At 42.1% G+C, this 15,029-nt stretch overlaps 3 protein-coding genes across 5 annotated transcripts; 2 read left to right on the top strand and 1 right to left on the bottom strand.

Annotated features, from left to right (window-relative positions):
* Positions 1-500: 500 nt before the first annotated feature.
* Positions 501-4,131, bottom strand: LOC127762126 (tRNA (cytosine(38)-C(5))-methyltransferase 2). 3 transcript variants are annotated; one of them, XM_052286515.1, is made up of 11 exons: positions 3,989-4,131; positions 3,776-3,886; positions 3,092-3,185; positions 2,898-3,016; positions 2,691-2,813; positions 2,109-2,319; positions 1,927-2,019; positions 1,726-1,820; positions 1,527-1,607; positions 1,374-1,438; positions 501-1,213 (listed from the first exon to the last, which is right to left on the bottom strand). In XM_052286515.1, exons 1-11 carry the CDS (start codon positions 4,043-4,045, stop codon positions 1,138-1,140), a joined length of 1,125 nt encoding a protein of 374 aa, XP_052142475.1. In that variant the 5' UTR covers positions 4,046-4,131; the 3' UTR covers positions 501-1,137. The 3 variants fall into 3 exon arrangements, with proteins under 3 accessions (XP_052142475.1, XP_052142460.1, XP_052142468.1); XM_052286500.1 differs by having other exon boundaries at positions 3,776-3,916; XM_052286508.1 differs by having other exon boundaries at positions 502-1,213; positions 2,124-2,319; positions 3,776-3,916.
* Positions 4,132-4,770: 639 nt separating this feature from the next.
* LOC127780979 (probable ribosomal protein S11, mitochondrial) lies at positions 4,771-5,504 on the top strand (the record flags this gene model as incomplete). Its single annotated transcript, XM_052307957.1, has 2 exons — positions 4,771-4,946; positions 5,042-5,504. Coding segments are annotated over 2 exons (639 nt in total), but the record flags the coding sequence as incomplete, so codon positions are not given.
* A 4,623-nt stretch (positions 5,505-10,127) lies between these two features.
* LOC127760462 (putative cytochrome c oxidase subunit 5b-like) lies at positions 10,128-14,760 on the top strand. Its single transcript, XM_052284726.1, has 6 exons — positions 10,128-10,452; positions 10,551-10,630; positions 10,756-10,806; positions 13,967-14,033; positions 14,128-14,207; positions 14,354-14,760. Exons 1-6 carry the CDS (start codon positions 10,287-10,289, stop codon positions 14,417-14,419), a joined length of 510 nt encoding a protein of 169 aa, XP_052140686.1. The 5' UTR covers positions 10,128-10,286; the 3' UTR covers positions 14,420-14,760.
* The last annotated feature ends 269 nt before the right edge of the window (positions 14,761-15,029 follow it).

A 15,029-nucleotide genomic window follows, 5' to 3' on the forward strand; every position in this document is an offset into this window, starting at 1 on the left:
TGGAGACTGTCTTCTCAGTTCTCAATTCTCACTTCTCAGCAGCAGAGAACATGTGAACGGCGTATTTGTAAATAAAAAGTAATTTATAAATAAAATTTTTATATAAGTGTTCGTAGCAATTGAAAGTAAAGGCTAAAAAATTAAATTTTGATGAAAAAAATCTTAAAATCAGCTCTAAATTTAAGGTTGAAAATAAAAGATAGTTGTGTTTTTCTAACTCAAACATTCTTGAATTTGGAGCTGCTGGTAGATTAACAATTTAACATCGATCATCGTGAAACATTTCACTTCGCTGACATGTAGGCCCGAGTGTCTGTGGGACCTGTGTTAGCGAACGGTGCTGTACACACACTGCACATTGACATGTGGAACTGAGGATCCACGTGTTAACGAGCAGTACTGACCCTTTGTCAAAACATTTTGTTCATATTGTAGAACAAAATAAAGGGATTGAGAAACTTCAATTTATCAATTTAAGGGTAGAAACTTCTCACGAAAAAAATGTTCAAACTTCCTTTTCACAAGAATCGGCTATAGCTAAACGAATGCAGATCTACTGTTTAACTGAGGTACACGGGGCAAATGTGTCGTCAAAATATTGCCTCTTTGCAGAAAGATCAAGAAAGCAAACTGATTTGAGACAGTCGAATGGTGAGCTCATGAAGTTGAAGTTCAGTTCTAAACCATAATAGCCTCGTTTCACAATGCGCATGAGTCCAGTTCTAAACCATAATAGCCTCGTTTCACAATGCGCATGAGTCAAATGCTGTAACACCTCAAACATTCAACATTATTATTAAAACTTATGCCTGGGGCAAAGGGAAAATGCTGAGGAAGCTTCTCTACTCTACTAGGTAAGATTCGCGTCAGAGTTTCACCGATACATGCCGGGCCATCATGCACGCTGTCTTCTTCCCACCGATGAATCGACAAGTCCCCAAGCCCTATGAAGTTGAAGTTGCACCACTGTGGGAAATTCACTCCAATTGGGTTGCAAGGTTTGAACCACAACCATCAGCTTCGGGGAGTACACGAATCATACCCACGAACCAACCTGGCTTTAGGGTGATAACACGGGCAAAGGAAGGTCAATGTGTTTGTCCTGTGTAGCATCATGTGCCAACTGATTGAACATCACTATGTCTCAGCAAACAGATAACGCAGCAAAGGCCCCACAACTGCTACACTCAGGCTATTGCCCAGCATAGCATACCTGCCACCATAGGTAAGTTAGCGATAACAAACAATTCAGGCAGTGCGGTCTGGTTTTCAAAACTAGAAAGTCACATTCATGTTCTTATATATATTGCGATTATGATGTTCCTGAAGTTCATTGAGTTCCAACAGAGTAAAAGGTAGGGATTAAAACTTACTGTTGCCTAAGGCTTATGTGATTCGGAAAGTGGAAACTCAATGGAAAAGAATGCAGATTAGCAACCTGAAAAATCATGAATATTGCATGCTATGAGACAAAACATAGATACGGAAGGGTGTGGACCTATGTGAAGTTGTCAATAAGCACATACCTCACGAGGGGTGAAAAATCGTAAGCCTAACTCCTTCAGTGAAGAAATTTCAAGGTCCTCTTTGGAAATTCGTTTGAGGTTCTGTAATTTAAGTAGGTAATCATAAAAGGAAAAGGAATCATGAATGTTCAGATTAAGAGGCAACACCAGGGATGCCTGAAAACAAAGCAGATGAAAGATTGAATATAATGAGCCTTACATTGGACGTAGCTAGTAAGGAGCCTGTCCCCTTGACATAGCGATAATAACTTTTGGTAAAACAACAGCATCGTTTTGATTCAGGGCATACAATATCTTGCAAACAGTAGAGGAGACACCACAGCCAAGCATCAGTAAAACATAATAATCTATCATTAAATGATTGATTCAGGAGTCTTAAACTAAGAAAAAAAAAAGATACCCATAGCACTCCCCCACCGCTCAATCAAGTTTAGCGGGACTACATAATCTTGAGAAATTATTCCACTTGGGGTGCATCCATCAGACCCATTAACTACAAAATATAGAGTGGCATTAAAAAATATTTTTAACCTGCATGTTCAAATGAGATACTGGTAATTATTATAGGCTTATTGAACTTACTGTCAGAGATTGTACCTGAAGAATCCTGATCAGCGACATTCAGACTTCTTGTTTCAAGGAAGTCACTTATTGGTTTGCATACTAGTTCCAGCTCATCTTCATCTGGGTTACATCTGTTGTGACCTGCCCTTACCAATGTTAGGAATGTAGGTGTCCGGAGCAGCTTGCTGTTGTCTGATGGATTTTGAAAACTCACAGGTTCTCGTTTCGCCTATAGACAAGGTACTGTTAAATAAATGAAGAGTTGCTTAGCTGAACAAAAATGAACTATTGAAGAACCTAGAGTTTATTATCCAGCAACTTTTTATCAGGAACTTTATTGCATGATTTCTCAGTTTTGTAGTGACACCAGACTAATTTCCTATGGTTTTTCTTTTAATAAGCACTTGGGCAAATACAATCTTTTTACCAATCTTAAGCAACAAACCCCCAAGTCATCCCTTGCTGATTTCCACAATTTGTGAACTTTGGAAGCTATGCACATATGTAATAGTAACAATAAGATTTGTGCCATGTCATGTCTTATAACGTCAAGTGACAGATCACATTGAAACAACAGGAAAGATCCTCCAGAAATCTTACCAGACAAAAGTAGCGAGGTCTAGAATATGGGATACCAAACTGCAAGGGGCTTAGGATAAATTCTTGTGTGTTGAAATTGAGATCTGAAAGAACCTCTATCAACTGGTCATGTGTATCAGACACCTGTCACAAACAAATAGGGGTCACAACTTGATAAAATACTGTGGTCAAGAATAGTGCTTTAAAGAAACCAAAGATTACACCAACCTCAAATCCGACTACGTTTTCCACAAACAACATTTGTGGAGGAAAGCACATGTTTTTCATTAGGTTAAGAATCTTTATGAATGAAAATGCTCGAGCATCAGCTGAATGCTTCTGTAGTCCTACACGATACTCCATCCATTAGTGAAATTTGAAAAGTGGTCAGATAATGTTGAAAGAAAGCTCCAGAAGAAAACCTTGCCGTGTGTATGGTTGGCATGGAGGAGAAAGAAGCCATGCTTGTGCCTTATACTTATCTAGGTCACTAGCAGTGAGTGTTTGAATGTTTCCCTGTATTTAGATAACAGTGATACAGTTCAGATAATGAAATTGTTAAAGACTTAGACAATGCAATACAAGAATCATCATGCAGGTAGAATGATATGCTTAATCTGCAGGACAGGGTAGATGAGCCAGGAGAATGACTACATGAACATGAGGAAGGCAAATGACCAACTGTTCCCTTGCCATGTGAAATGGTTATAGAAAACAACACAACATACTCAAAAGAAATCAACCAGATTGTAAGCAATTCTGTGGACAGTTTAAACAAATACATCAAGACAGTCTACTAATTGAGAAATTCTAGGCAGAACATAAATTCTGTGGAAAACTTGTAAGCATACTCCCTAAGAAGTGCCTAAACATCTGATCAAGCAGTTTAAGTTCTGAATCTCAGCCTAAACATCTGGTCGAGCAGCTTAAGTTCTGAATCTCACTTCTCATCACCTTTGCAGTTGGCACAATAATACCATGTTCTATGTGCTACTCCTAAATCTGAGCCGAACCAAATCAAAACTGCGGAATCTAACCAGAAGCTTTTTCTCCTAGGTTCCAATTTGGGATACCACAGATGGATTTGGGGAAGAAACCGAGCGCACCTGGTATGGGCGGTGGCCGAAGTTGAGCTCGTAGACATCGTTGGCAACGTCGTTGATGTCGAAGGCCTCCACCACCTCGGCCCGCGCGCCCGACGCCGCCAGCGAGTACCTCTGAGGGGGAGGGCAGGTGGCGCAAAAACCCTAGCCGCCGTTAAACAGGTGCGGGCAAGTTCGCAGTGGGGAAGGTGGAGAGGGTGGGTTGGGTGTTAGTACCATCCCGCCGATGCCGCTATAGAACTCGAGGACTTTCCATGGCGCCGCGGTCTCCATCGTCTCCGGCGATGATGGCGGCGGCGTTGGCGGCGCCTTGCCGGCTTTTGCTGGACTTCTGAAAGGCTTTTCGGCCCCCCAACTAAACTGCGGCTCCCATCCCATTAAGAAAAAAAAAAAGTCAAATTTTAAATTTTTAAACTTAATTTTAGGATTGATTTTGAGATTTTTTTTTAACGTAATTTCTTTTTCAGCATTGGTTTTTAAGTTACCAAGAACACATATATAAAAGTTTTACCAATAAATTTATTTATTTTCTAATAAACCATTTTGGCGAAACGATGGGGCCCGCAAGTCCTCCTGGTTGATTTTGACACGCTGGCAGAGCCGAATTACACTGGTCTGCGGCACCACTAGCCACACCCCTCTGGCCCACAGCACGCCCTCATCACGTGACCCAATCCAGACCGTCCATCACGCCCACACGAACCCCGAGGCGCCCCCCTACCCGTCTTCCTCCTATTTCCCCTCCCCACCCTACCCCGTCGTCTCCGTTCGCGCGCATCCGGGTCAAATCAAATCGAGAGAGAGCCCCCATCTCGCCTCGCCTCGCCGCCTCCTCCCTCCCCCCATTCCCCCGCCGTCGCTGCTGCGGGCGCCGCGACATGAGAGCACACCTCCAAACCATGGCCCCGGCCCTGCGCCGCGCCGCCTCCGCCTCCGCCACGGGCCCCGCCTCCGCCTCTGCCGCGGGCCCCGCCTCCCTCGCCGGCGCCGCGCCGCTCTCCACGGCGGCCTCCGCCGCCTTCCCACCTCCTCAGTCTGAAACCGCTTCACGTCTGGGTTTGTTCTCCATGCCCGGCGGCGACACACGCCAACCTTCGTATGGAGACCGTCTCATGGAGTCACAGCAGCTGCCTCAAGACTACCGTGCCAATGTGCCGCGTTCTGGTGACACGATGTGAGTAGGCAAATGGTAATTTCCATGCGCCCATATGATTTCTGCATTGTTCTGTTGATGATGATTTTGCTCATTCCTCCTAATCCCGAGTTAAGGTCCAGGATAGCTGGTGGCGAGAATCCCTCCTACTTCGGGACCCCATCACGCATCTTTGACGAACACAAGCAATCTCTGGTGAAAGGGAAGAGAGATTTTGTCCATGTCTTGCTCAAGAGAAACAAGACCTTTGTGACCGTGACAGACGTTCGGGGGAACAGAAAGACCGGGGCATCCGCTGGTTGTTTGGAGGACAGGAAAGGGCGCTCTCGTCTCTCCAAATATGCTACTGAAGCAACCGCAGAACATGTCGGGCGAGCCGCGAGGAAGATGGGTTTGAAATCCGTGGTGATGAAAGTGAAAGGAACTGTGTTCTTCAATAAGAAGAAGAAAGTGATCCTGAGCTTCAGAGAAGGCTTTCGGGGTGAAAGAGTAAGGGAGCAATCTCCTGTGGTGTTTATCCATGATGTGACCCAGCTTCCACACAACGGATGCCGGCTCCCGAAACAACGCCTGGTTTAGGTCTCGGCGAGCTGGAATTGAACCTATAGAGTTGAGAGGAGTCGAAGCATTCGAGGTGATCTGTGGAAGCTCTTTTTAAGCTGCATGATGTTGGTTGGTTTCGGCATGACTTATCTTACTCTTTTTGATCAAATTGCATATAGGAACTAAAACCCCAACCGTTGTATGGTATGTTATGACTTACTTCCTCCGTCCCAAAATATAACAATTTTTAGCCCTCGGGATTCCCAAAATATAACCACTTCTCCACCAACATTCTCTTCCCAACTATCACAATCCTTCACCATTCACTTTTCCCACCTACCTCCACTACTCATCCAATCACAACCCTCCGCCATTCACTTCTATCTATTTTCTTAATAACAGTGTCCCAACTTTATTTTCTTAATAACAGTGTCCCAACTCTAAAACTTATATTCTGGGACGGAGGGAGTATGAGGAACATATGTTTGATTCTCCTTCAATAAATAGCAAAGCCCTCGCCCTTTTTCTTGAAACAGTTTGCACTTGCCCATTTTTAGCTTGAGCAACTAGAATTGCAGGGTGGCATTGCCGCGCTACCCTTTTTATGTTTTAGCCCTCATGGTGTTTAGATCAGCTGCTTCATGTTATTTTTTTTTAGTGTTGTGCACTCTACGGAGGTGGTATGGTATTCGCTGTGCTGATGTCAATAGACTTGTTACTTCCACTGAGTTGTCCATTTTGTGTGTAGTGGTAAGAGCTCTAAGAAGGGGTGAAATTAGGAAACCACTGAACCCGTGAGATTTAAAGATGAGTAAAGTGTACGGGCGGTCCTTAAACTTGTAGGGATATGTCATTTAGGTCCCTAAACTTTCAAAATGCATATCTAAGTCCCAGAACTTGTTTTCATAGTGTGTCATCTAGGTCCCAAATCGCTAAAACCTCTTCAGGATCCTACGTGGCGTTGATGTGCCATGTCTCACGGACATGACATGGCATTATTTTGACTGACAAATAGGATCCATTTAAATTTTTTCCCTTTTTCTTTTTCTTTAACTTTTTCCCCTTTCTTCTCCTTTATTAGTGACCTGTGCAGAAAAAAAGGAAAAAAAAGAAGAATGACAAGAAAACGAAAAAAAAGAAAAAAAAAAAGAGAAACGGACATGTCATGTCCATGTGGCATTGTCACATCAGCGCCACGTAGGATCTTAGAGGGGATGTGCTAATTTGGGACCTAGATGATACACTTTGAAAAGTTATGCTACCTGGATATGTATTTTGAGAGTTTAGGGACCTATATGACACAACCCTACAAGTTTAAGTATCGCAATGCACTTTACTCTTTAAAGATCCATTTCTTTACTATTGTTGTAGGTACTATGTGTTTTGAACTGCTAGAGGTCTAAATTAGGATGCCATTTTAATGCTGATGGACCTGCGCTCATTGGATGATGAAAGTTTTATGCAAGATGGCGTTCCATTGGCCTTCATTTGCCAATGGTACCTGTAGTCGCTAGGTTTAAAATAAATTGATGGAACTGCATAAACATAATTTATCGCAACGCCATCATAATAGATTTATAACATGTATTCATTGCATCCTGTATGATTTAATGGTAGAGATGTTGTTTTTCCTAATCTTTTTTTTTTCTGTAGCATTTGCTGTACCTTACACATATTCTATGCACAGCGCTTGAGAATTTATCTGTAGTGACTCCTCTGAATTTAGTGGTGAGCAGTGGAATTGTAACCTTGTAGTCAGTTCAGTACCGAAACATATTCTTTAAAAGAAGCCATATATGCCATGTATGATTTGTGGTGTTAAAGCTTAATAGCACCAGTCATGACTTCAATTACTCTCCATTTTTTTTTGAAGACGACAGCAAGAGCTCAGCCGGAATTTGATTAAGAAGGAAAACAGAATACAAACAGATCCTTGATTACAAAAGATAAAAATCACAACTCAAGGAGGCTTAAACGCCCAGCTACGTAAGTCTGATAACATGCTAGCTGTAGTTTACTGCCTTGGTGCTAGATCGTAGAAGTATCAGCTTGTAACTAACTAACCGGGATGTGTTACTACTAGTAGCTCATCTCATTTCACCTTTGCATCTGATACCCCTATTTCTATTTGCATCAGTTCCGATAATTTGAGAATACTTACTACGGACACCATTGAGAATGTCTCTTCTCTTTTGCTTGGGATCACTTTCTGTATTTCTTATATCCGTGTTGAAGCGGTGGGGATTTGATCGTACTTTGGTTCTAACTCCTCCGTCGGCACCATATCGCCACCTCCAACATCAGTCCAACGAGAATAACCTACCAACTTGAGGAGGCAATGGGTGACGCCCATGTTGATCGAGCCGAACCTATTCACCGTCGGAGCGGGTGCATCCGTGACAATTCACTGATGGCGTCACTTTGAATCGCAGGAATTGAAAAACGGAGAGAACCGTCACTCTAAATGGCAGGAATTGAAAAACGAAGAACTAGGGAAAACATAGAATTTTAATAGGAATATAAGTGCAAAACAGAAATATTGTAAAACACAGAAACACACAAAGAATGACCGTTTGATTGGACCACATGAAAAACATATGAATCGGATGAAAGAGATAAACTAAAAGAAAATTTTCCAAGATGTTGAAGTTATTGCTAAATTCTCTTTAAAATCTCTTTTAGGATTGTTTATTCCATAGGAATTTCAAATGATAGGATATGATTCAATTATTTGTTTCAAAGATATTTATAGAAAATTTTTCAATGTTTTTCCTCCAAATCAAAAGGTGTTTGTTCACGGTTAATCTGTACTTCGGTATTCCTACTACCAGATGATGGCCCACACTTTGCTATGGGATATATATATTACATATTGGAGAAATGATGAAATGATTTGGATTAAAATATTATAAAAATGATTTGAGAATGATGATTTAGTATAAGTATGTCTAGTTTTAAAATGAAATAATTTATAGATATAATTACTATATACTTACTTGGTGAGCTTTACGTGTTTAATGGGTTGATATAACATGCTTATATGTAGGCTATAGGAGTAATAATAAATATTATGTTTTCATGTTGAATTTTACATGTTTAGTGAGTATTAGCTTTATAGAAATAAGAGATTTTAGAATGCATTGCCCATGTGGATATTCCTATAGACCGTAAATCGAACCGATATGGCGGCCTGTCGAGATTACGTACCTCTTCTTTGTGTATTGGGCTGCTTCTACCACAGCCGGCCTGGCATCACTTCCTTGTCCCTTCTCGGAGAAAGCTATAGAACGAAAAGATATTTGCAGGCAAAGCTGTACGGCCTGCACACACACGCGTACTCCCTCAGTTCCATTTTTAAGTGTAAACGTGAATTTCTATGTCTAACTTTAATTATTTGTTTTATTTGAAAATTTTTATAATTAGTATTTTTGTTGTTATAAGATGATAAAACATAAATAGTACTTTACTCGTGACTTACGTTTTTAATTTTCTTTTCAAAAATTTTTCAAATATGACGGACGATCAAAGTTGGTCGCGGAAAATCATACATGGCTACATTTAAAATGGGACGGATGGAATAGTCCTCTTGTTCTATAGAAAACTAATCTATTACATATTATAATACAACAAATCTGAACAAAAGCTACGTCTAAACAAATCTGAACAAAAGCTACGTCTAAATTTATTTGTGAATTGTGAAGGACTCGAGTACATTTGTGTTTAGATTTTATACATATTATCATATTTTCTTCGTCTCAAAATAAAATATAATAACTTCTAGCCTTCAAAATTTATCTTAAAATATAACAACTTCTTCACTAACATTTTCTTATCATCAATCTCAATCTTTCGCCGTTTAATTTCCCCACCTATCTCCATTTCTCGTCCAATCATAATATTTTCCATATTTATATTCTATCTATTTTCTTAGTGATTGTGTTTAATCTTAATGACTCGCTCCCCTCACACCAAATCCTCGCACCACCGGCTTTGTCCCGCCGAGGAGAACCCATTCTCCTAGTTTCCCCTCTCTTTTAGCCACCCCATCCCGCCACCACCATCACCTTCTTTGCCGCCAGAGCCAAGCCCTTCCATCTGCTATTCTGGCCATTTCTCTAGCTCCTTGTATCGGGCAACACATTCCTCGAGTGAGCCAAGCTCGAGAACACATTTGGCCGCCGGTGTCGCCACCTCCCAGCCACCGGAGCACCGGCGCCCCACTCATCTCTTCCTTCTGCTCTATATGGGAAGAAAGAAGGAAAAAAGAGAAGAGGGGAGGATGAAGGAGGAAGATCAATCTAAAGCGTAGGCCCCACGTGTAGATGGGGATGAAGATGAAAAATGTGATGGTGATGGCATGGTTTTAATTTTATAAAATTTGAATGACACATTTATAAATATATGAATTGTAATAGTATTTTTTAATAACCATATTTGCAATGGCATAAATAGAATTAACCCAATTTTCTTCCAAACAATAGCGTGTCCTCCTGGTTGCTATTGACACGCTGGCAGAGCCGAATTTACACTGGTCTGGCGGCGCCACAGGCCACACACCCCTCTGGCGCAAAGCACGCCCTCATCACGTGCGGCGCGCCCCCCCCCCCCCCCCCCCCCCCCCCCCCCCCCCTGGCGCGGCGCCTGAACACCTCCCCCCCTCTCCCTCCTATTTCCTCCTCCCCATCCCACCCCGCCGTCTTCGTCCGCATCCGGGTCAAATCAAATCGAGAGAGAGCCCCATCTCGCCTCGCCTCCTCCTCCCTCCTCCCCATTCCCCCGCCGAGGGCGCCGCGACCTGAGAGCACACGCACGCCCGCCATGTGGCGCCGCCTCCAAACCCTGGCCCCGGCCCTGCGCCGCGCCGCCTCCGCCTCCGCCTCCGCGGCGGCATCGGGCGCCGCGGGCCCCGCCTCCCTCGCCCGCGCCGCGCCGCTCTCCACGGCGGCCGCCGCCGCCTTCCGCCGCACCAGCCCTCTCCTGTCCGGTAAGGGCTCTCCTCCTCGGATCTCGCGTGTTTGGATGTGCTTCCGTGGGGTGGTGGGGGCGGCGCTGATCGGTCGGTGGTTGGGGGTCGCGCTGCAGGGGACAAGCCGGCGACGGTGGAGGACGTCATGCCCATCGCCACGGGGCTGGAGCGCGAGGAGCTCGCGGCGGAGCTCAAGGTGGAGATGCCTATGCCTTCTTTTTTTTTCGTTTTTTTTTTGCTTCTTCGGGTTGGAGTATTGCTCCTTTTTGTCTGTTCTGGAAATGGGTTTCGTGATTTGCCGATCTGTCTGTGGTTTCGCAGGGGGAGAAGCGGTTCGACATGGATCCTCCCGTAGGCCCATTTGGTACCAAGGTGAGGCGTTCGCTGGTCGTAGTTGTAGGATATTTTCTATTGATTCTGTTGATCTGAAATTCTGAATCTGCGATCTTCACCATACATGGTGGTTCTATTCCTTAGCTTTAGGTTTATTAGAGCTGAATTTAATGAAACTATGAATTGCGAATGCTTTGCTAGATTACCTTCGACTTGATTCGCGTTGTGCTGGGAGGGAGAAACTGCATTTTTTGCCAGTAGTCATGCTATATTGCCTGGTTCTGTACACTAATGCGTTTCGGGAATTGTTTTTGTGTGCTATTCTTCAATGCGCCATTGTTGTAAAACTTGTTCACTCTATGACGGGCAATGTGTTTGATCTCCATGTTCATTGCCTTTGCCTGTCTACTAAAGCATCAATAGTTGTTCCACATTATTGAGCAAATGATTGTTACTAGTTAATATATTGGTGCAAACTATTCTTCCCCCGTTGGCAGTTTGCGATGTTATGACTAATGCTACTTATGATAAGTTCTTGTCATATATTGTAGGGATGCTTTCTTTAAACTTCTATGAGTAGTTGGTGCAGGATACACAATAATGTTTACACAGTGTGTGATATCTTATTTGATCAGAAACGCAGCGCTCCTTTCATATAAACTAATATGGCTGACCCAATCCTATTGATTAATATGCATATTGGTGGGGTGCCTTTTCTTCATTGAAACTGTTTTTTGGATATGCCATTAAGTTACATTCTTTTGACTAGCTGGAACACCTAAATAAACATTAGTTGCTGAGAAATATCAAGTTTAATATGCATTTTTTTTGTGTTGAAACAATTGTCGAAGTCGAAATTAGAGACTGAATGGTGAACATTATCTTGGGAATGTTGCATTAATCTGTTTTTCTATAGCTATCTAGCAAACCGGTACCTGTAACTGGGAACTGTTTATAAGTATTGTTTGGCGGTGAGAGTATGTTAACTTCATTTTGTTGTTGCATTTGTGATATAGTAGTGGACTACAAACTTACTGTGGTTAAATGCTTGAGCTATGCAATGCAAGGACTTTTAGTCCTGATACTTAGATTTTTTGTTAAGTTGGCAATCTATGTCTCAGATTGAATAGGAACTATGAAAACCTGTTTTTGAAGCAGGGGTATTTGGTGACCTGTTGTAGAATGTCTTTGTACATCACCTAACTGCAAATCACCTGATTGATTATTCTGTTCTAAGAGTGGTGAGATCGTTTTTTTTTAAATTTGGACTATCCCAAAAACATTAGTGTTCGTGCCAAATTTAGTAGGTTATTACGGTAACCGCTAGGTGGTGAACTGTGCCCTTGTGTTCCTGCAAAGGTGTTTCACTTACCTCTTGATGTCAGCAGGGATATTTGGTGACCTGTTGTAGAATGTCTTTGTACATCACCTAACTGCAAATCACCTGATTGACTATTCTGTTCTAAGAGTGGTGAGATCTTTTTTTAAAATTTTTTTTTGACTATCCCAAGAACATTAGTGTTCGTGCCAAATTTATTAGGGTAACCACTAGGTGGTGAACTGTGCCCTTCTGTTCCTGCAAAGGTGTTTCGCTTACCTCTTGATGTATACCAGAAAAAAAATAACGACACACTAATGTGTGAAGTGGCTCAACAAGAACCAGCATACATCCGCTGCTGTGCCCTCACCACACCCACCTGTTCTTTGGATGATTTTCCTCTTCCTGTAGCCAAGTCTTTTAACATTAGTACTATGTATGTTTTTTTTCTCGAATTCTGATTTCTGAATGCCTATTATTATCACAGCATGTTTTTTTTCTCTAATTCTGATTTCTCAATGCCTAGTATTATCACAGCAGACCACACAAGCTTGGTCAATTTATAGACAGTGATGTGATCATTAAATATCAATTTGCGTTTTTAATCCGAAATCTGTATTTCATCTGTAAAGAGGTCATCAAATATTTGTAAATGAGCATATTTATACACCTTCATGTATTTGTACAATAAACAAATGTCTGTGTTTGAGGGACTCGTCCAGTTTCCCCTAGTTTGCTCCCTTCTGTGTTACACTCCCTTATATCCTTGTGACACATCGTACTGTTACTTATTTGAATTTACCTGTCATTCATTTTCCCCATTGCTGTTTGCTTTTCCTGTTAGAAACAGGTTTCTATGTTACTTGTCCACAATTCTTATTTTGAACTGAACCCATTTTACCCCCTGTTGGCTTTCCGCGGAGTCAAAATCTAACTACTCAACTCTTAGAACTTTGTTTTATGCCCTTCAGCTAGCAATACCAGTCCACCGCTTCAATCAATCCAGCCCAGTTTATATCCTATCAGTTACTCAATCTCTTCTGTGTACAAAGTAGTAGCCACCTGCATCATGCCCAATCCTGATCACCTGCCACGCTCCACATCCCAAATGTAGGAGTCAGGAGGCAAGCCATGATGACAGAGACTCTGGTTTAGCAGCGTGCAATGGAAGTGCAACTGAAAATTATTTTTTTTTTCAATTCTAAGACGTAGAATATGGTAGTGAGAAAATTATTGCCGATGAGAACCTGGATTTCTTTTTGTTGAGATACAGATGCAGAGGAGACAGGAGAGTAATGAAGAACATTAGAGGCGGGACCTTGATTTATTCTTATTGACGGTTTCATTCTTGCCTGTACATCAAGCCTTAAGTCCTTTCCTTAATTTCCTTGACGCTGTGTGTGAACATGGTCCTTTGACCTCTGCAAACACAGCCACAATGGGCAGCAGGGTGCTGCAAGAGGTGGCGATAGATTGCACAATCCCAAGTATTCCCTGCTGATTTTAGCCTGTCCTGGCTCACCATGACCTTTCCTGTACTTCAACTTCTGCTACGATTAAGTCTTTTGAATCTGTTGCAGCATGTTACACCTTTTTGTTTGTGTGTGTGTGGGTTGGGGGGTAGCCTATCCATGTTGATGTCTTGTTGATTAAACATGGGTGGTTTAGAGTGAGGGCCTGAGGGGGATGATTTGCACTGATTGTGATTTGCGATTGCTTTAAAGTGATGAAATTTCAACTTTGGAGCTATTCTTTTAAATTGGCTGTAAGGATGATGCTGGATCTGAACCATGGCACATTAGTCTCTTCATTTATTATCTTGCAGCATCATTTGAGCACCATGTCATGTTATTCATCAATTTGCTATGGTGTTACCTGCAGGAGGCCCCAGCTGTCATTGAATCCTACTATAACAAGAGGATAGTTGGTTGTCCTGGTGGTGAAGGAGGTCAGTCAGTGTTGACTTGGCTCAGCGAAAACTCTAAACTGCCAAATATTATGCAATACTGGTATCAACATTTTTTCACTTCTTTCATTTACAGAGGATGAGCATGATGTTGTATGGTTCTGGTTGAAAAAAGATGAACCGCATGAGTGCCCAGTCTGTTCACAATATTTTGTGGTAATTGGAATTCGTTGTTTGACATATTACTTTAATTTATGTATTTAGTAACTGTTTTTATTGAATGTAGCTCACAGTTCCAAGCTGTTTTGATTCTGTAATGTTCGATTGTTCTTTAATGGATCTTTGTTGCTCGCCTTTTGCAGCTTAAGGTCATTGGTGATGGTGGTGATCCAGATGGACATGATGATGACGACGAGCATCACCACTAAGGACGCCCATGCCTCGTGGTTCTGATAATAAGAATTTGATGAGGCAGATGATTTCATTTAAACCTTTTTAGCACCAGACTGCTCTACGGCGTCCTTGTTTATGAATACACACATTTGGCCATCAAGCAGGTGGTAGTTTTTTCCTTAGGGATTTTGTCCAAACAAAAAACTCATCGAGGCTTGACCTGTGCATTTCCTTCGGAGCATCATCGAATAAAAGATGACTGCATCAGCTGCGTTTTTCTTGTGTATCCTAATGGCCATCTGGTGTGATGGACCTGTTCTATTCAGATCATGCAACAGTTTATTTTCAGTGCTCAGTGAGTCCCTGTTTGCAAGCAGCCACTAAATCTTTAACGATCGTCTCATAGTCCCCAATTTCCTCATAATGTGACAGTTATGGAAGTGCTTGTCATGTCTTCATGAACTTACTTACAGATGTCAGCACAGCGACGATAAACAGTAAGATAACATGCCAAATTTCACCGGAAAGACTACTGGAGCATGTGTACAATTAACCTACTTTTTAGACTTTTTACCCTTACATTTCACAGCGCCGACACTGAAAAGTACAGAAAATGCTGAAACCTTATGATTTATTTCAAGGATC

Source organism: Oryza glaberrima, chromosome 1 (assembly GCF_000147395.1).
Source record: "Oryza glaberrima chromosome 1, OglaRS2, whole genome shotgun sequence".
NCBI classification, from domain to species: domain Eukaryota; kingdom Viridiplantae; phylum Streptophyta; class Magnoliopsida; order Poales; family Poaceae; genus Oryza; species Oryza glaberrima.